General features: G+C 51.5%; 1 protein-coding gene across 1 annotated transcript in view; it reads right to left on the minus strand.

Annotated features, from left to right (window-relative positions):
- The window catches only part of ANKRD35 (ankyrin repeat domain 35), a 36,817-nt gene extending 19,170 nt beyond the window's left edge, over nucleotides 1–17,647 (minus strand). The window contains 3 exon segments of the mRNA XM_038768291.1: nucleotides 5,022–5,110; nucleotides 8,404–8,534; nucleotides 17,609–17,647. Coding sequence (XP_038624219.1) covers nucleotides 5,022–5,110; nucleotides 8,404–8,534; nucleotides 17,609–17,647 — 259 coding nt within the window.
- Nucleotides 17,648–20,459: the final 2,812 nt, after the last annotated feature.

Raw genomic sequence — 20,459 nt, forward strand, 5'->3', positions numbered from 1 at the left:
GCCCACTGTGGGGTAGGGACCGTCTCTAGATGTTGCCAACTTGGACTTCCCAAGTGCTTAGTCCAGTGCTCTGCACACAGTAAGCGCTCAATAAATACGATTGAATGAATGAATGAATGAATGAATGAGTGACTCTATGTTTGGTTTTGTTCTCTGTCTCCCCCTTTTAGACTGTGAGCCCACCTGGGTAGGGACCGTCTCTAGATGTTGCCAACTTCTACTTCCCAAGCGCTTAGTACATTGCTCTGCACACAGTAAGCGCTCAATAAATACGATTGAATGAATGAATGAGTGACTCTATGTTTTGTTCTCTAGATGCTGCCAACTTGGACTTCCCAAGCGCTTAGTCCAGTGCTCTGCACACAGTAAGCGCTCAATAAATACAATTAAATGAATGAATGAGTGACTCTATGTTTGGTTTTGTTCTCTGTCTCCCCCTTTTAGACTGTGAGCCCCCTGTGGGGTAGGGACCGTCTCTAGATGTTGCCAACTTGGTCTTCCCAAGCGCTTAGTCCAGTGCTCTGCACACAGTAAGCGCTCAATAAATACGATTGAATGAATGAGTGACTCTATGTTTTGTTCTCTAGATGTTGCCAACTTGGACTTCCCAAGCGCTTAGTCCAGTGCTCTGCAAACAGTAAGCGCTCAATAAATACGATTGAATGAATGAATGAGTGACTATGGTTTTGTTCTCTGTCTCCCCCTTTTAGACTGTGAGCCCACTTGGGTAGGGACCGTCTCTATATGTTGCCAACTTGGTCTTCCCAAGCGCTTAGTCCAGTGCTCTGCACACAGTAAGCGCTCAATAAATACAGTTGAATGAATGAATGAGTGACTCTATGTTTGGTTTTGTTGTCTGTCTCCCCCTTTTAGACTGTGAGCCCACTTGGGTAGGGACCGTCTCTAGATGTTGCCAACTTGTCCTTCCCAAGCGCTTAGTCCAGTGCTCAGCACACAGTAAGCGCTCAATAAATACGATTGATGATGATGATGGTGATGACTCACAGGGCGGGCGGGAGATTAGGCCGGGTGGGTCGGCCGGGCCTGTGCCCGGCCCACGCCCGGCCCGGATAGTCCTGTTCCTCCGGATGGTCCAGGCCTGCCTGGATTTGGGAAGGGAGGGGACCGCAGGGTTGGCTCTGTGTGTTGTGTGGGTTGTGTGAACGCCCCAGTGTAGCGTGCTGGATATCTATTCTATTTATTTTATTTTGTGAGTATGTTTGGTTTTGTTCTCTGTCTCCCCCTTCTAGAATGTGAACCCACTGTTGGGTAGGGACAGTAAGCGCTTAATAAACACCATCATTAGGGATGGTCTCTATATGTTGCCAGCTTGTACTTCCCAAGCGCTTAGTACAGTACTCTGCACACAGTAAGCGCTCAATAAATACAATTGATTGATTCCCAGACTGAGCCCCCCTCCTTCCTGTCCCCCTCTCCATCCTCCCCGCCTTACCTCCTTCCCTTCCCCTCAGCACCTGTATATATGTTTGTACAGATTTATTACTCTATTTATTTATTTTACTTGTACATATCTATTCTATTTATTTCATTTTGTTAGTATGTTTGGTTTTGTTCTCTGTCTCCCCCTTCTAGACTGTGAGCCCACTGTTGAGTAGGGACCGTCTCTATATGTTGCCAACTTGTACTTCCCAAGCGCTTAGTACAGTGCTCCGCACACAGTAAGCGCTCAATAAATACAAATGATTGATTGATTGATTGATTGATTCCCAGACTGAGCCCCCATCCTTCCTGTCCCCCTCTCCATCCTCCCCGCCTTACCTCCTTCCCTTCCCCTCAGCACCTGTATATATGTTTGTACATATTTATTACTCTATTTATTTATTTTACTTGTACATAGCTATTCTATTTATTTCATTTTGTTAGTATGTTCAGTTTTGTTCTCTGTCTCCCCCTTTTAGACTGTGAGCCCACTGTTGTGTAGGGACCGTCTCTATGTGTTGCCAGCTTGTACTTCCCAAGCGCTTAGTCCAGTGCTCTGCACACAGTAAGCGCTCAATAAATACGATTGATTGATTGATTGATTGATTGTTCCGTTGGGTAGCCGGGCCCTGCCACAGCCCGGGACGGGTCCGGGCGCAGAGTGATTGTGCCTGTCCCTGCCAGAGGGTGTGTGTGTGTTTGCGTGCCTGTGTGTGGCCCTGCTGGGGTGTGTGTAAGTGTGTCATGTGTATTATAATAATAATAATAATGGTGGCTATTTGTTAAGCGCTTACTGTGTGCCAAGCACTGCTCTGAGCGCTGGAGAGGATGCAAGGTGATCAGGTGGTCCCCCGGGGGGCTCCCAGTCTTCACCCCCATTTTCCAGATGAGGGAACCCAGAGAAGTGAAGTGACTGGCCCAAGGTCACCCAGCTGGCAATAGGCAGGGCTGGGATTTGAACCCACGACCTCGGACTCCCAAGCCTGGGCTCTTTCCGCTGAGCCACGCTGCTTCTCTACACGTGTGTGTGTGTACGTGTGGCCCTGCCAGAGTGGGTGGGGATGTTTGTGTGTGTGTGAGTGGGTGTGGGTGTGCGTGGCCCTGCCAGAGGGGGTTGTGTGTGGGTGTGTGTTTGTGTGTGTTCATTCACTTGTTCATCCAATCGTATTTATTGAGCGCTTACTGTGTGCAGAGCACTGGACTAAGCGCTGGGGAAGGTGCAACACAACAAGAAGCGGTGACATTCCCTGCCCACAACGAGCGGACAGTCTAGGAGGGGGAGGCAGACGTCGATACAATATGGCTCAGTGGGAAGAGCCCGGGCTTTGGAGCCAGAGGCCGTGGGTTCAAATCCCGGCCCCGCCACTTGTCAGCTGGGTGACTTTGGGCAAGGCACGTCACTTCTCCGGGCCTCAGTTCCCTCATCTGGAAAATGGGGATGAAGCCTGGGAGCCCCTCGTGGGACAACCTGATCATCTTGTCTCTACCCCAGCGCTTAGAACAGTGCTTTGCACATAGTAAGCGCTTAACAAATACCAACATTATTATTATTATTATAAATGCGTGTGCTTGTGTGTGGATGGGTATCCCAACGCCCCCCAGGCCAGGGATCCCAGCAGGGATGCCTCAGAGGTGTGTGCACGCATGTGTTTGTGTGTGTACGGCGCTCTGCACACAGTAAGCGCCCAATAAATACGATTGAGTGAATGAATGAATGTGGTGTGTTGTATGTAGGGTGACGGGGGTCACGCCTGAGTCCCTGGGCCGGGGGTCCCCGCAGGGGTGTGTACGTGTGGCGTGATGGGTTGTATGTTGTGTGGGCGTGTGTCACTTGTAGGGAGGGACGCCCGGTGGGATCTCTAGATTGCCAGCGCACTGTGGGCAGGGAACGCGTCGGCTTGTCAAGAGCCCGGGCTCTGGAGTCAGAGGTCATGGGTTCAAATCCCAGCCCCGCCACTTGTGTGACGTTGGGCAAGTCACTTCACTTCCCTGGGCCTCAGTTCCCTCGTCTGTCAAATGGGGATGAAGACTGTGAGCCCCCCGTGGGACCACCTGATCACCTTGTAACCTCCCCAGCGCTTAGAACGGTGCTCGGCACATAGTAAGCGCTTAATAAATGCCATCGTTATTATTATTATTATTCAATCGTATTTATTGGGTGCTTACTGCATGCAGAGCACTGTAGGCATTCATTCATTCATTCATCCAATCGTATTTATTGAGCACTTACTGTGTGCAGAGCACTGGACTGAGCGCTTGGTTAGTCCTAGTCGGCAACATCTGGAGACGGTCCCTACCCAACAACGGGCTCACAGTCTAGAAGGGGGAGTCGGACAACAAAACAAAACAAGTAGGTGCTTTGCACATAGTAAGCGCTTAATAAATGCCATCGTTATCATTATTATTGTTATTGATATCCCCCCCAGCGCTTGGAACAGTGCTTGGCACATAGTAAGCGCTTAATAAATGCCATCGTTATCATTATTATTGTTATTGATATCCCCCCCAGAGCTTGGAACAGTGCTTGGCACATAGTAAGCGCTCAATAAATGCCATCGTTATCATTATTATTTTTATTGATATCCCCCCCAGCGCTTGGCACATAGTCAGCACTTAATGCCATCGTTATCATTATTATTTTTATTGATAATAATAATAATGGCATTTATTAAGTGCTTACTATGTGCAAAGCACTGTTCTAAGCACTGGGGAGGTTACAAGGTGATCAGGTTGTCCCACAGAGGGCTCCCAGTCTTTATCCCCATTTTACAGATGAGGGAACTGAGGCCCAGAGAAGTGAAGTGACTTGCCCAAAGTCACCCAGCTGACAGTTGGTGGAGCCGGGATTTGAACCCACGACCTCTGACTCCAAAGCCCGGGCTCTTTCCACTGAGCCACGCTATTCATCATCATCATCAATTGTATTTATTGAGCGCTTACTATGTGCAGAGCACTGGACTAAGCGCTTGGGAAGTACAAATTGGCAACATCTAGAGACGGTCCCTACTCAACATTGGGCTCACAGTCTAAAAGGGGGAGACAGAGAACAAAACCAAACATACGAACAAAATAAAATAAATAGAATAGATAGGTACAGGTAAAATAAATAAATAAATAACGCTATTGATATCCCCCCCAGCACTTGGAATAGTGCTCGGCCCATAGAAGCAGCGTGGCTCAGTGGAAAGAGCCCGGGCTTTAGAGTCAGTGGTCGTGGGTTCAAATCCCGGCTCTGCCAATTGTCAGCTGTGTGACCTTGGGCAAGTCACTTCACTTCTCTGGGCCTCTGTTACCTCATCTGTAAAATGGGGATTAAGACTGTGAGCCCCCTCCGTGGGACAACCTGATCACCTTGTATCCCCCCAGCGCTTAGAACGGTGCTTTGCACATAGTAAGCGCTTAATAAATGCCATTATTATTCTTATTATAGTAAGCGCTTACCAAACGCTGGTCATTATTATGATTGTCGGCCTCTCCCAAGCGCTTAGCCCAGTGCTCTGCAGGCAGCAGGCGCTCAATAGATAGGACGGAATGAATGGGGGGGGATTGTGGGATTGCCACGTGCCCCGGCCCGGACTCACCGTCCTCGTTCTTGGTGTTGATTTCGGCCCCGTTGGCCAGGAGGACGGTCAGGCATTCCGTCAGGCCTTTGGACGCCGCCACGTGGAACCTGGAGCGGGAAAAGGGGGCGGCCCAGGGGACCGGCCGCGCCGGGAGACGGACCCCGGGGTGGAGGGACGCCCCGGCCGGGCCGCTCCCCACCCTCCCACCCTCCCCTTCCCCGTCTGAGTGGCTTCGGTGGCCAGAGCCCGGCCTTTGGGGTCAGAGGTCGCGGGTTCGGATCCCGGCTCCGCCACTTGTCAGCTGGGTGACTTTGGGTCAGTCACTTCACTTCTCTGAGCCTCAGCTTCCTCATCTGGAAAATGGGGATGAAGACCGGGAGCCCCCCGGGGGACCATCTGATCACCTTGTATCTCCCCCAGGGTTTGGCACATAATATGCGCTTCACAAATGAGGTCGTGGGTTCTAATCCCCGCTCCGCTCCGCCACTTGTCAGCTGGGTGACTCTGGGCAAGTCACTTCTCTGAGCCTCAGCTTCCTCATCTGGAAAATGGGGGTGAAGACTAGGAGCCCACCGGGGGACCATCTGATCACCTTGTATCTCCCCCAGTGCTTGGCACATAATATGTGCTTCACAAATGAGGTCGTGGGCTCTAATCCTCGCTCCGCCACTTGTCAGCTGGGTGACTTTGGGTAAGTCACTTCACTTCCCTGAGCCTCAGCTTCCTCATCTGGAAAATGGGGATGAAGACTGGGAGCCCCACGGAGGACCACCTGATCACTCTGTATCTCCCCCAGCGCTTAGAACAGTGCTTGGCACATAATATGCGCTTCACAAATGAGGTCATGGGCTCTAATCCCCGCTCCGCCACTTGTCAGCTGGGTGACTTTGGGTAAGTCACTTCACTTCTCTGAGCCTCAGCTTCCTCATCTGGAAAATGGGGATGAAGACTGGGAGCCCCACGGGGGACCACCTGATCACCTGGTATCTCCCCCAGTGCTTAGGACAGTGCTTGGCACATAGTAAGTGCTTCACAAATGCCATCATCATTATTATTATTTGCTCTTTTGGATCGACACTGTTCATTCAAGGGTGGCTCAGTAGAAAAGAGCCCGGGCTTTGGAGTCAGAGGTCATGGGTTCAAATCCCCGCTCCGCCACTTGTCAGCTGGGTGACTTGGGGCAAGTCACTTCACTTCTTTGGGCCTCAGTGACCTCATCTGGAAAATGGGGATGAAGACTGTGAGCCCCCCGTGGGACAACCTGATCACCTTCTATCCGCCCAGCGCTTAGAACAGTGCTTTGTACATAGTAAGTGCTTAATAAATGCCATTATTATTATTATTATTATTCAATCGTATTTATTGAGCGCTTAGTGCATGCAGAGCACTGTATGCATTCATTCATTCAACCAATCGTATTTATTGAGCGCTTACTGTGTGCAGAGCACTGGACTAAGCGCTAGGGAAGTACAAGTTGGCAACATATAGAGACGGTCCCTACCCAACAGTGGGCTCACAGGCTAGAAGGGGAAGACAGACAACAAAACAAAACATGTAGACAGGTGTCAAGGCACTGTACTAAGCGCTTAGCAGTGTACTACTGCACTCTTCTAGGCACTGGGGTAGATCCAGGTGAGTAGGGTCGGACCCGGTTCCTGTCCCCCATGGGGCTCCCAGTCTTCATCCCCATTTGACAGATGAGGGAACTGAGGCCCGGAGCAGTGAATTCATTCATTCATTCAATCGTATTTACTGAGCGCTGACTGTGTGCAAAGCACTGTACTAAACGCTTGGGAGAGGACAGTATAACAACAAACAGACACATTCCTGCCCACAGTGAGCTCAGGTGAAGTGACTTAATAGTAATAATTAATAATAATAATAATGATGGCATTTGTTATGCACCTACTATAATAATAATGTTGGTGTTTGTTAAGCGCTTACTATGTGCAAAGCACTGTTCTAAGCGCTGGGGTAGAGACAAGGTCATCAGGTTGTCCCATGTGGGGCTCACTTGTCAGCTGGGGGGGGATATCAGTAACAATAATAATGATAACGATGGCATTTATTAAGCGCTTACTACGTGCAAGGCATCTACATGTTTTGTTTCGTTGTCCGTCTCCCCCTTCTAGACTGTGAGCCCGTTGTTCATTCCTCCCTCCCCCCACTAACACCCACCCGCCCCTCCATCCTCAGGGAAGTAGCGGAGCCGTAGGCGTCAGCAGGTCACGGGTTCTAATCCCGGCTCCGCCACTTGTCTGCTGGGTGACCTTGGGCAAGTCACTTCACTTCTCTGAGCCTCAGTTCCCTCATCTGGAAAATGGGGATGAAGACTGGGAGCCCCCCGTGGGACAACCCGGTGACCTTGTTTCCCCTCCAGTGCTTAGAACAGTGCTTGGCACATAGTAAGCGCTTAACAAATGCCATCATTATTATTATTATTATTCTCTGGGCCTCAGTTCCCTCATCTGGAAAATGGGGATTCATTTAATTGTATTTATTGAGCGCTTACTGTGTGCACAGCACTGGACTGAGAGCTTGGGAAGGACAAGTCGGCAACATATAGAAGCATGAGAAGCATGGACGTGAGAAGCAGCATGGCTCAATGGAAAAAGCCTGGGCTTTGGAGTCAGAGGTCATGGGTTCAAATCCCGGCTCCGCCACTTGTCAGCCGGGTGACTTTGGGCAAGTCACTTCACTTCTCTGTGCCTCAGTTCCCTCATCTGGAAAATGGGGATTTAAACTGGGAGCCCCCCGTGGGACAACCTGATCACCTTGTGACCTCCCCAGCGCTTAGAACAGTGCTTTGCACATAATAATAATAATAATGATGGCATTTATTAAGCGCTCACTATGTGCAAAGCACTGTTCTAAGCGCAATAATAATAATAATGATGGCATTTGTTAAGTGCTTACTTTGTGCAAAGCACTGGGGGGGATACAAGGTGATCAAGTTGTCCCACGCAGGGCTCACAGTCTTAATCCCCATTTTTACAGATGAGGGAACTGAGGCTCAGAGAAGTGAAGTGACTTGCCCCAGGTCACACAGCTGATGGAGGCGGGATTCGAACCGATGACCTCTGACTCCAAAGCCCGGGGTAAGCGCTTAACAAATACCATTATCATCATCATCATCAATCGTACTTATTGAGCGCTCACTGTGTGCAGAGCACTGGACTAAGCGCTTGGGAAGTTTATGAGAGAGAGACGTCCCTACCCAACAACGGGCTCACGGGCGAGGATGGAGGCCGGGAGCCCCACGGGGGACGGGGACCGCTTCCAACCCCGTTTGCTTGCGGCCACCGCGGGCGCTCAGTACGGCGCCCAACAGACACCATGATTGTAACCCCCGCCGGAGGTGGCGGGGAGGGTGGAGGGGGGCGCGGGAGGCGTTACGTACGGGGACTGGCCGTGGACGTCCAGTTTGGTGGGCCGGGCCGTCTTCCGGGAGGCCAGGGCGGCCACCCGCCCCACGTCCCCCCGCCGAACTGCTTCCAGAAGCTTCTGGTCCTGTCGGTTCCATCGCTCCAACTGGGGGCCAAGCCAAGGATGAGGAGGATGATGATGATGATGATGGCATTTATTAAGCGCTTACTAGGTGCAAAGCACTGTTCTAAGCGCTGGAGAGGATGAGGAGGGGGGAGCACCCCAGAAGGAATTGGGGACGGGGCCGCGGTCAGGCCACCACAGACACGCAGCCGGGCCCAGTGGACGCCCCGTTCTCCCCCTCTAGGCCGTAAACTCACTGTGGGCAGGGAATGTGCCCGTTTATCATTCTATTAATAACAATAATAATGATGTTGGTATTTGGGAAGCGCCTACTACGTGCCAAAGCACTGTTCTAAGTGCTGGGGGAGATACATGGTGATCAGGTTGTCCCCCCGTGGGGCTCCCAGTCTTCACCCCCACTTTCCAGATGAGGGAATTGAGGCCTGGAGAAGTGAGGTGACCTGCCCACAGCTGATAAGTGGCAGAGCCATTAGAACCCACAACCTCTGACTCCCGAGCCTGGGCTCTATCCAAGCAGCGCGGCTCAGTGGAAAAAGCCCGGGCTTTGGAGTCAGGGGTTGTGGGTTCAAAACCCTGCTCTGCCAATTTTCAGCTGTGTGACTTTGGGCAAGTCACTTCACTTCTCTGGGCCTCAGTGACCTCATCTGTCAAATGGGGATGAAGACTGGGAGCCCCTCCGTGGGACAACCTGATCACCTTGTAACCTCCCCACGCTTAGAACGGTCCTTTGCATATAGTAAGCACTTAATAAATGCCATTATTATTATTATTATTATTATTATTATAAGGGGCAGCTCCCTGGAGCAAATAGAAGCTCCCAAATAATAATAATAATTGTGGAATCTATTAAACGTTTACTATGCACTAAGCTCTGGGGTGGATACTAAATAGGTCAGACCCAGTTCCAATCCCACGTTCATTCATTCAGCGTGGCTCAGTGGAAAGATCCTGGGCTTGGGAGCCAGAGGATGTGGGTTCAAATTCCAGCTCCACCCCTTGTCTTCTGGGTGACCTTGGGCAAGTCACTTCACTTCTTTGGGCCTCAGTGACCTCACCTGTAAAGTGGGAATGAAGACTGGGAGCCCCACGGGGGACAACCTGATGATCTTGTATCCACCCCAGTGCTTAGAACAGTGCTTGGCACATAATAAGCGCTTAACAAATGCCATTATTATTATTATTATTTTTATTATTATTATTGTTATTAGGCCAAGTTGCTTCCCCCTCTAGATCGTGAGCTCGCTGTGGGCAGGGGACACATCTGCCAACTCTGTTATAGTGGACTCTCCTAAGTGCTTAGTACAGTGCTCTGCACACAGTAGGCGCTCAATAAATACGATTGATTGAATCCCAGCACTGGACTCCTCCACTAGACCGTGGGCTCTCGGGAACGAGGACCGCATCTTTTCCTTCCACTCTACAGCCCTTTGCCCACAGAAGGACCACGTAATAAGAGAAGCAGAGAAGCAGCGTAACTCGGTGGAAAGAGCCCGGGCTTTGGAGTCAGAGGTCGTGGGTTCAAATCCCGACTCCTCCAATTGCCAGCTGGGTGACTTTGGGCAAGTCACTTCACTTCTCTGGGCCTCAGTTCCTTCATCTGTAAAATGGGGATGAAGACCATGAGCCCCCCGTGGGACAACCCGATCACCTCGTAACCTCCCCAGTGCTTAGAACGGTGCTTTCACATAGTAAGCGCTTAATAAATGCCATTATTATTATTATTATTATTATTATTAATAAGAATAGTGGTATTTGTTAAGCGCTTCCTACATATCAAGCACCGTTCTAAGCACTGGGGTCGATACACACTAATCAGGTTGGACCCAGTCCCTGTCCCCCCATGGGGTTCGCAGTCTTCACCCCCATTTTCCAGACGAGGGAACTGAGGCCCAGAGAAGCGAAGTGACTGGCCCAAGGTCACACAGTGGACAAGTGGCGGTGCCAGAATTAGAACCCAGGTCCTTCTGAATCCTAGCCAGGGCTCTACCCACTAGGCCCCGCTGCCTCGATAGGGGATAACGGAGATTCTAGAGCCAAGGCCCCACGTGGGATTTAATAATAATAATAATGGTATTTGTTAAGTGCTTAGTATGTGCAAAGCACTGTTCTAAGCGCTGGGGTAGATACAAGGTGTCCCACATGGGGCTCACAGTCTCAATCCCCATTTTACAGATGAGAGAACTGAGGCACAGAGAAGTTAAGTAACTTGCCCTAAATCAATCAATCAATCAATCAATCAATCGTATTTATTGAGCGCTTACTGTGTGCAGAGCACGGTACTAAGCGCTTGGGAAGTCCAAGTCGGCAACATAGAGAGACGGTCCCTACCCAGCAGTGGGCTCACAGTCTAAAAGGGGGAGACAGAGAACAAAACCAAACATACTAACAAAATAAAATTGATAGAATAGATATAAGGATGATTTTATCCCACATGGGGCTCCCAGTCTTAATCCTCATTTTACAGATGAGGTAGCTGGGCATTGTACTAAGCGCTTGAGACAGTACAATACAACAATAAACAGACATATTCCCTGCCCACAGTGAGCTTACAGTTTAGAATAACCCCTCGCTTTCCTGGTCGTACTATCCCTTCAAGTACTTTAGCAGTCACGTACAGAGAAGCAGCACGGCTTAGAGGATAGAGCGGGGGCCCGGGAGTCCGAAGGACCTGGGTTCTAATCCCGGCCACCGCGACATGCCTGCTGTGTGACCTGGGGCAAATCACATCCTATTTATTTGATTTTGTTAGTATGTTTGGTTTTGTTCTCTGTCTCCCCCTTTTAGACTGTGAGCCCACTGTCGGGTAGGGACCGTCTCTAGATGTTGCCAATTTGTACTTCCCAAGCGCTTAGTCCAGTGCTCTGCACATAGTAAGCGCTCAATAAATACGATTGATGATGATGATGATGACTTAACTTCTCTGGGCCTGGGTTACCTCATCTGCAAAATGGAGATTAAGGCTATGAGCCCCATGCGGGGCGGGAACTTGAGCCCACCGTTGGGTAGGGACCGTCTCTAGATGTTGCCAACTTGGACTTCCCAAGCGCTTAGTACAGTGCTCTGCACACAGTAAGGGCTCAATAAATACGATTGATTGATTGAACCGTGTCCAACCTGATCACCTTGTATCTAGCCGAGCGCCTAGAGCAGCGCATGGATCACAGTAAGTGCTTAGCAAGTACCATCGTTATTATTGTTATTACATAATCTCTTTATTTCACTGATTATTTGTTTTCTTAAAGAAGATTTGCGTGTCGTTGGCGGGACGGCGGCTCCTGGGACTCCCGGCTCCATCTTGCTCCCAGCGACGGGAAATGACGGGTGGAGCCAGGTTTAGGTCTGGGTCCCTGCCCGCCTCCCAAGTTTCCTCTCCTCCTCCACCACCGCCTCAGCCCAAGAGGATAAACTGAGGCACCGCAGGGCCCTCCCTCCCGCCTTGAGAAAACATCCTCCGCCCTGAGGAGGGGCTGGGAGCCGGACCCAGGAGTCCCGCAGCGTGGCTCAGTGGAAAGAGCCCGGGCTTTGGAGTCAGAGGTCATGGGTTCAAATCCCGGCTTCCGCCACTTGTCAGCTGGGTGACTTTGGGCAAGTCACTTCACTTCTCTGGGCCTCAGTTCCCTCATCTGGAAAATGGGGATGAAGACTGGGAGCCCCCCATGGGGCAACCTGATCACCTTGTAACCTCCCCAACGCTTAGAACAGTGCTTCGCACATAGTAAGCGTTTAATAAATGTCATTATTATTATTATTATTATTATTAATTATTATTATTTCTCCCACCCCAGGGCCACTCTCTTCTCCCCCGCTTCCTCTCCCCTTCCCGTCCCCTCCCCGGTTTCTAATCATCTGGCACCCGAACCCCAGCGCAGGGAGGGGAACCCCAGAGTTTCAGGTTCCCGGCCTCCTCCTCCCTCTCTCCCACCGTCCACCTCCGCACACAATAATAATAATGATGTTGGTATTTGTTAAGCGCTCACTATGTGCCAAGCACTGTTCTAAGCGCTGGGGTAGAGACAAGATGATCAGGTTGTCCCACGTGGGGCTCCCAGTCTTCACCCCCATTTTACAGATGGGGTAACCGAGGCCCGGAGAAGCGAAGCGACTTGGCCAAAGTCACCCAGCTGACAATCGGCGGAGCCGGGATTTGAACCCACGACCTCTGACTCCAAAGCCCGGGCTCTTTCCACTGAGCCACGCTGCTTCTCTACACAACAGGCAGAAGCGTCGACGTCGTTTGACGGGAGGAGCCGAGGGGCCGGGGTCTCCTACCCCTGGACCCCCTGATGATAATAATAAAATAATTGTGATATTTCTAAAGCGCTTACTACGTGCCAAGCACCGTACTAAGCGCCGGCGTGGAGCCAAGCAGATCGGGTCGGACACGGTCCCCGTCCCACGTGGGGCTCACGGTCTCAGTCTCCATTTTCCGGACGAGGGAACGGAGGCCCAGAGAAGTCAAGCGACTCGCCCGAGGTCCCACAGCAGAGGAGTGATGGTGTCGGGATTAGAACTCAGGTCCCGGGCTCTACCCGCTAGGCCACACTGCTTCCACACCCGAGTCCACGAGGGCCCAAACCCCGCTTCACGCCGCCCCGGGGGTTGGCGGGGACCACCACTAGAAGTGGGCTCACTGTGGGGAGGGCAGCGCTTAGTACAGTGCTCTGCACACAGTTAAGCGCTCGATAAATACGACCGAATAATAATAATGGTATTTATTAAGCACTTACTATATGCAAAGCACTGTTCTAAGCACTGGGGAGGGTACAAGGTAATCAGGTTGTCCCACGGGGGGCTCACAGTCTTCATCCCCATTTTCCAGATGAGGGAACTGAGGCCCAGAGAAGTGAAGTGACTCGCCCAGAGTCACACAGCTGAGGAGTGGCGGAGCCGAGATTCGAACCCATGACCAAATGAATGAATGAATGAAGCAGCGTGGCTTAGTGGATAGAGCCCAGGCGGGCCTGGGAGTAAGAAGGAGCTGGGTTCTAATTCCGGCTCTGCCCCATACCTGCTGTGTGACCTACGGCAAATCACTTCACCTCTCCGTGCCTCAGTTCCCTCATCTGTAAAATGGGGATTAAGACTGTGAGCCCCACGTGGGACGGGGGCTGCGCCCAACCTGATTAAACCTGTACCTACCGCAGTGCTAAGAATAGCGTTTGGCACATAGTAAGCGCTTAATAAGCACCATAATTATTAACTACCCGTCCCTCCGGCCCAGCGAGGAGCCGGAGGGAGCCAGTAAGCCGTAATTATCATTATCATTATCATTTTGATTTTAATTATCATTAAAACCCTGCGGAGCGGATTACTCTTGGGCAAGTAAGAGAGCGTTGAGAAGCAGCGTGGCTCAGTGGAAGGAGCCCGGCCTTGGGAGTCAGAGGTCAATCAATCAATTAGTCAATCGATCAATCGTATTTATTGAGCGCTTCCTGTGTGCAGAGCACTGTACTAAGCGCTTGGGAAGTCCAAGTTGTCCACATCTAGAGACGGTCCCTACCCAACAGCGGACTCACAGTCTAGAAGGGGGAGACAGAGAACAAAAAACAGATTAACAAAATAAAATAAATAGAATAGATATGTATGCAGCACGGCTCAGTGGAAAGAGCCTGGGCTTTGGAGTCAGAGGTCATGGGTTCGAATCCCGGCTCTGCGACATGTCTGCTGTGTGACCTTGGGCAAGTCGCTTAACGTCTCTGAGCCTCAGTTACCTCATCTGTAAAATGGGGATTGACTGTGAGCCCCACGTGGGACAACCTGATCACGTTATAGCCCCCCAGCGCTTAGAACAGTGCTTTGCACATAGTAAGTGCTTAACAAATGCCATCATTATTATTATTATTATTATATGTACAAGCAAAATAAATAAATAAAGTCATGGGTTCTAATCCCGGCTCCGCCGCCTCTTAGCTGTGTGGCTTGGGGCAAGTCACTTTGCTTCTCTGGGCCTCAGTTCCCTCATCTGTCAAATGGGGATGAAGACTGGGAGCCCCCCGGGGGACAACCTCATCACCTTGTATCCCCCTCCAGCGCTTAGAACAGTGCTTGGCACATAGTAAGCGCTTAACAAATACCATCATTATTATTATTATTATATGTACAAGTAAAATAAATAAATAAATAGTCATGGGTTCTAATCCCGGCTCCACCGCTTCTTAGCTGTGTGGCTTGGGGCAAGTCACTTTGCTTCTCTGGGCCTCAGTTCCCTCATCTGTCAAATGGGGATGAAGACTATGAGCCCCCCAGGGGACAACCTCATCACCTTGTATCCCCCTCCAGCGCTTAGAACAGTGCTTGGCACATAGTAAGCGCTTAACAAATACCATTATTATTATTATTATTATTATTATTATTACAGTGCTCTGTACATAGTAAGCACTCAAAAAGTTGCTCTCCCCATGTCCCCTGGGACAGGGGCTCCAAACTACCTCCCCCAGCCCCCGTCACTGTCTTTCACCTCTCCCAGGGGACCCCAAATCCTTTACAGTGTGGCCAGAGCCCGGGCCCGGGGGGGTCAGAAGGTCCTGGGTTCTAATCCCGGCTCCGCCACTCGTCTGCTGTGTGACCTTGAGCAAGTCACTTCACTTCTCTGGGCCTCAGTTCCCTCAGAGAAGCAGCGTGGCTCAGTGGAAAGAGCCCGGGCTTTGGAGTCAGAGGTCCATGGATTCTAATCCTGGCTCCACCAATTGTCAGCTGGGTGACTTTGGGCAAGTCACTTCACTTCTCTGGGCCTCAGTGACCTCATCTGGAAAATGGGGATGACGATCGTGAGCCCCCCACGGGACAACCTGATCACCCTGTAACCTCCCCAGTGCTTAGAACAGTGCTTTGCACATAGTAAGCGCTTAATAAATGCCATCAATATTATTATTATTATTATTATTCTCTGGGCCTCAGTTCCCTCATCTGTAAAATGGGGATGAAGACTGTGAGCCCCCCGTGGGACAACCTGATCATCTTGTTACTTCCCCAGTGCTTAGAACAGTGCTTGGCACATAGTAAGTGCTTAATAAATGCCATCATCATCATTATTATTATTATTATTCTCTGGGCCTCAGTTCCCTCATCTGTAAAACGGGGATGAAGACTGTGAGCCCCCCCGTGGGACAACCTGATCACCTTGTAACCTCCCCAGCGCTTAGAACAGTGCTTTGCACAGAGTAAGCGTTTAATAAATGTCATCAATATTATTATTATTCTCTGTCCCTCAGTTACCCCATCTGTAAAACGGGGATGAAGACTGTGAGCCCCCCGTGGGACAACCGGATCACCTTGTTGCCTCCCCAGCGCTTAGAACAGTGTTTTGCACATAGTAAGCGTTTAAAAAATGTCATCAATATTATTATTATTCACTGTCCCTCAGTTATCCCATCTGTAAAATGGGGATGAAGACCGTGAGCCCCCCCGTGGGACAACCGGATCACCTTGTTACCTCCCCAGCGCTTAGAACAGTGCTTGGCACATAGTAAGCGCTTACTAAACGCCATCATTATTATTATTCTCTGTCCCTCAGTTCCCCCCGTCTGTACAATGGGGATTGAGACCGATTTGCTTGTCCCTCCCCCGGCGCTTAGTCCAATGCCCGGCACGTAGTAAGCGCCTCACAAATACCCACTTTTAAAGCTGGCCTCCCCAAGATTGGAGGGAGAGAGGGAAGAGGGAGGCTACCATGGGGACACCCACAAACACGCAACACACAACTGGATCAACCGGTGGAGGGACATGTTTATGGGAGGGAGGGGGCGAGAGAGAGAGTGAGTGTGTGTGTGTGTGTGTGTGTGTGTAGTGTGTGTCCATTCAATCTTATTTGAGCGCTTACTGTGTGCAAAGCACTCTACTAAGCACTCGGGAGAGGAAGATGCAACAATAAAAGGAAACATTCCCTGCCCCCAAGGAGCTTACAGTCCAGAGGGGAGAGACAGACATTAATAGAAATAAAGAAATTACACATATGGACAGAAGCGTGTGTGTTGGGGAAGAATTATGTATGTGTGTGTGTGTTGGGGAAGGATTATGTATGCGTGTGTGTGTGTGTGCGTGCTGGGGGAGAATTGTGTGTGTATGTGTTGAGGAGAGAATTGTGTGTGTGCGTGTGTGTTGGGGAAAAATTGTGTGTGTGTGTTGGGGGAGAACTGTGTGTCTGCGTTTGTGTGTTGGGGAGAGTTGTGTGTGTGTATATATGTGTGTGTGATGAGGAGAACTCTGTGTGTCTGCGTGTGTGTGTGTTGGGGAGAACTGTGTGTGTATGTGTTGGGGAGAGAATTGTGCGTGCGTGCGTGCATGAGTTGGGGAAAAATTGTGTGTGTGTGTGTTTTGGGGGAGAATTGGGTGTCTGCGTTTGTGTGTTGGGGGAGAGTTGTGTGTGTATATGTGTGCGTGATGGGGAGAACTCTGTGCGTGTGTGTGTGTGCGCGTGCGTGTGCGTTGGGGAGAGAACTGTGTGTGTGTGCATATGCGTTGGGGGAAAATTGTGTGAGTGTGTTGGGGAGAATTGTGTGTCTGCGTTTGTGTGTTAGGGGAGAGTTGTGTGTGTGTATGTGTGTGTGATGGGGAGAACTCTGTGTGTGTGTGTGCGTGTGCGTTGGGTAGAGAACTGTGTGTGTGCGTATGCGTTGGGGGAGAATTGTGTGTCTGCGTTTGTGTGTTGGGGAGAGTTGTGTATGTATATGTGAGTGTGATGGGGAGAACTCTGTATGTGTGTGTGTGTGTGTGCATATGCGTTGGGGGAAAATTGTGTGTGTGTGTGTGTGTGTTGGGGGAGAATTGTGTGTCTGCGTTTGTGTGTTGGGGGAGAGCTGTGTGTGTGTGTGTGTGTGTGTGTGTGTGTGTGTGTGTGTGTGTGTGCGTTGGGGGGGAGAAGTTGGCCCACAGCTGACACTAAGGCAGGCCCTGCCCTGCCCTGCCACACAGAGGGGAGGGAAGGGGGGGGGTGCCAAGAAGGTTGTGTAGGGCCCGCCTCTCTGTGTTGCCAACTTGGCCTTCCCAAGCGCTTAGTCCAGTGCTCTGCACATAGTGAGCGCTCAATAAGTACGATTGAATGAATGAATGAAAGAGAGGGGCAGGCCCCCCCCCCCTCCCCCGCGTCCCGGCCTTACCGCCACCTGCGAGCTGGAGCAGGAGAAGATCCTCCTCATGGCCAGGGGGGCGACGGGGCCTGCGACCCCACAACCTCACACGGGGACACACACGGACACACACGGACACACACACACACCGGCGACCAAGGCCAGCTGGCAGGAGTCGGAGGCCAGGACCCTCCCCTCCCTCCCCTGCCCTCCCTCCAACTCCTCCTGCAACCCCACCCCACTGCCCCACCCGAGGGCGGATCAGCAGCAGCATCACCAGCATCATCATCATCATCATCATCATCCGAAGATTTCTTGAGCGCTTCCTATGTGCTAAGCGCTGGGGGAGATCCAAGGTCATCAGGCGGTCCCCCGGTGGGGGGGGATCACGGTCTGCACCCCCACTTGACAGAGGAGGGAACCGAGGCACGGAGAAGTGAAGTGATTCATCCAGGGTCACCCAACTGATAACTGGCAGAGTCGGGATTAGAACCCAGGGCCTCGGACTCCCAAGGCCGGGCAGTGGCCACTTAGGCAGGGGTTTGTTTAGACTCACTCTTTTAGACTGGGAGCCCACTGTTGGGTAGGGACCGTCTCTAGATGTTGCCAACTTGGACTTCCCAAGCGCTTAGTCCAGTGCTGTGCACACAGTAAGCGCTCAATAAATAGGATTGAATGAATGAATGACTGACTAAGTAAATATGTACAAGTAAATATATACAAGTAAATATCTAGCCTGTGAGCCCACTGTTGGGTCGGGGCCGTCTCTAGATGTTGCCAACTTGGACTTCCCGAGCGCTTAGTCCAGCGCTCTGCACACAGTAAGCGCTCGATAAACACGATCGATTGATTGATTGATCCCGCCTCTGCCACTTGTCAGCTGTGTGACTTTGGGCAGGTCACTTCACTTCTCTATGCCTCAGTTCCCTCATCTGTCAAATGGGGATGAAGACCGTGAGCCCCACGTGGGACAACCTGATCACCATATATCCTCCCCAGCGCTTAGAACAGTGCTTTGCACATAGTAAGCGCTTAACAAATGCCATCATTATTATTATTACTATTCTCTGGGCCTCAGTGACCTCATCTGTCAAATGCGGATGAAGACTGGGAGCCCCAAGTGGGGCAACCTGATCACCTTGTATCCCCCCCATCAATCAATCAATCGTATTTATTGAGCGCTTACTGTGTGCAGAGCACTGGACTAAGCGCTTGGGAAGTACAAGTTGTGCTTGGCACACAGTAAGCGCCGTCTCTAGATGTTGCCAACTTGGACTTCCCAAGCGCTTAGTCCAGCGCTCTGCACACAGTAAGCGCTCAATAAATACGATTGAATGAATGAACAAAACTAATAATAATAATTATGGTATTTGTTAAGCGCTTACTATGTGCCAAGCACTGTTCTAAGCGCTGGGGGGGTAATACAAGACAACCAAGGTTGTCCCACGTGGGGCTCACAGTCTCCACCCCCATTTACCTCATCTGTCAAATGGGAATGAAGACTGTGAGCCCCACGTGGGACAACCTGATCACCTTGTAACCTCCCCAGCGCTTAGAACAGTGCTTTGCACATAGTAAGCGCTTAATAAATGCCATTATTATTATTTTTATTATTATTATTATTATTTTCCAGATGAGGTAACTGAGGCTCAGAGAAGTGAAGTGACTTGCCCAGAGTCACCCAGCTGACAACCGGCGGAGCCGGGATTTGAACCCACGACCTCTGACTCCCCAGTCCGGGTTCTTGCCACCGAGCCACGCTGCTTCTCTAGTAGTTAAGCGCATAGTAAGCGCTTAACAAATACCATTGTTATTATCACATTAATGATAAATAATTATTAATATAATAATAATTACTGTATATGATATATTATTATATAATAATAAATAAATGTTAATAATAATGATACATAAATGTTAATAATAATAATGAATGAATGGTGTCCCTCGCCCCCCTGTGGCGACTCAAACCCACTGGAGCCCCGGCCTCGTCCTACCGCCTTGTCTCCGGCAGAGGGCGCTCTGCCCTCGGCTTGCGCCCGCAGTTCTCCCACGCGACCGCACGGGGGCGCTCCAGGACTCAAAGTGGCCACAGAGGGCGCTCTGCCGCGACCTGCGCCTGCAGGTCTCCCACGCGACCGCACGGGGACGCTCCAGGGCCCAAAGAGGCCGCCCTGTCTCCTGCAGAGGGCGCTCTGCCGCGACCTGCGCCTGCAGTTCTACCGCGCGGCCGCACGGGGACGCTCCAGGGCTCAAAGTGGCCACAGAGGGCACTCTGCTTGACCTGCGCCTGCAGTTCTCCCGCGCGGCCGCACGGGGACGCTCCAGGGCTCAAAGTGGCCACCCTTTCTCCTGCAGAGGGCGCTCTGCCGCGACCTGCGCCTGCAGTTCTCCCACGCGGCCGCACTGGGACGCTCCAGGGCTCAAAGTGGCCACTGAGGGCGCTCTGCCGCGACCTGCGCCTGCAGTTCTCCCGAGCGGCCGCACGGGGGAGCTCCAGGGCTCAAACTGGCCGCCCTGTCTCCGGCAGAGGGCGCTCTGCCGCGACCTGCGCCTGCAGTTCTCCCACGCGGCCGTACGGGGGCGCTCCAGGACGCAAAGTGGCCACAGAGGGCGCTCTGCCGCGACCTGCGCCTGCAGTTCTCCCACGGGGCCGCACGGGGGCGCTCCAGGGCTCAAAGTGGCCACAGAGGGCACTCTGCTTGACCTGCGCCTGCAGTTCTCCCACGCGGCCGCACGGGGACGCTCCAGGGCTCAAAGTGGCCACAGAGGGCGCTCTGCCGCGACCTGCGCCTGCAGTTCTCCCACGAGGCCGCACGGGGACGCTCCAGGGCTCAAAGTGGCCACAGAGGGCACTCTGCTTGACCTGCGCCTGCAGTTC

Source organism: Tachyglossus aculeatus, chromosome Y4 (assembly GCF_015852505.1).
Source record: "Tachyglossus aculeatus isolate mTacAcu1 chromosome Y4, mTacAcu1.pri, whole genome shotgun sequence".
NCBI lineage: Eukaryota > Metazoa > Chordata > Mammalia > Monotremata > Tachyglossidae > Tachyglossus > Tachyglossus aculeatus.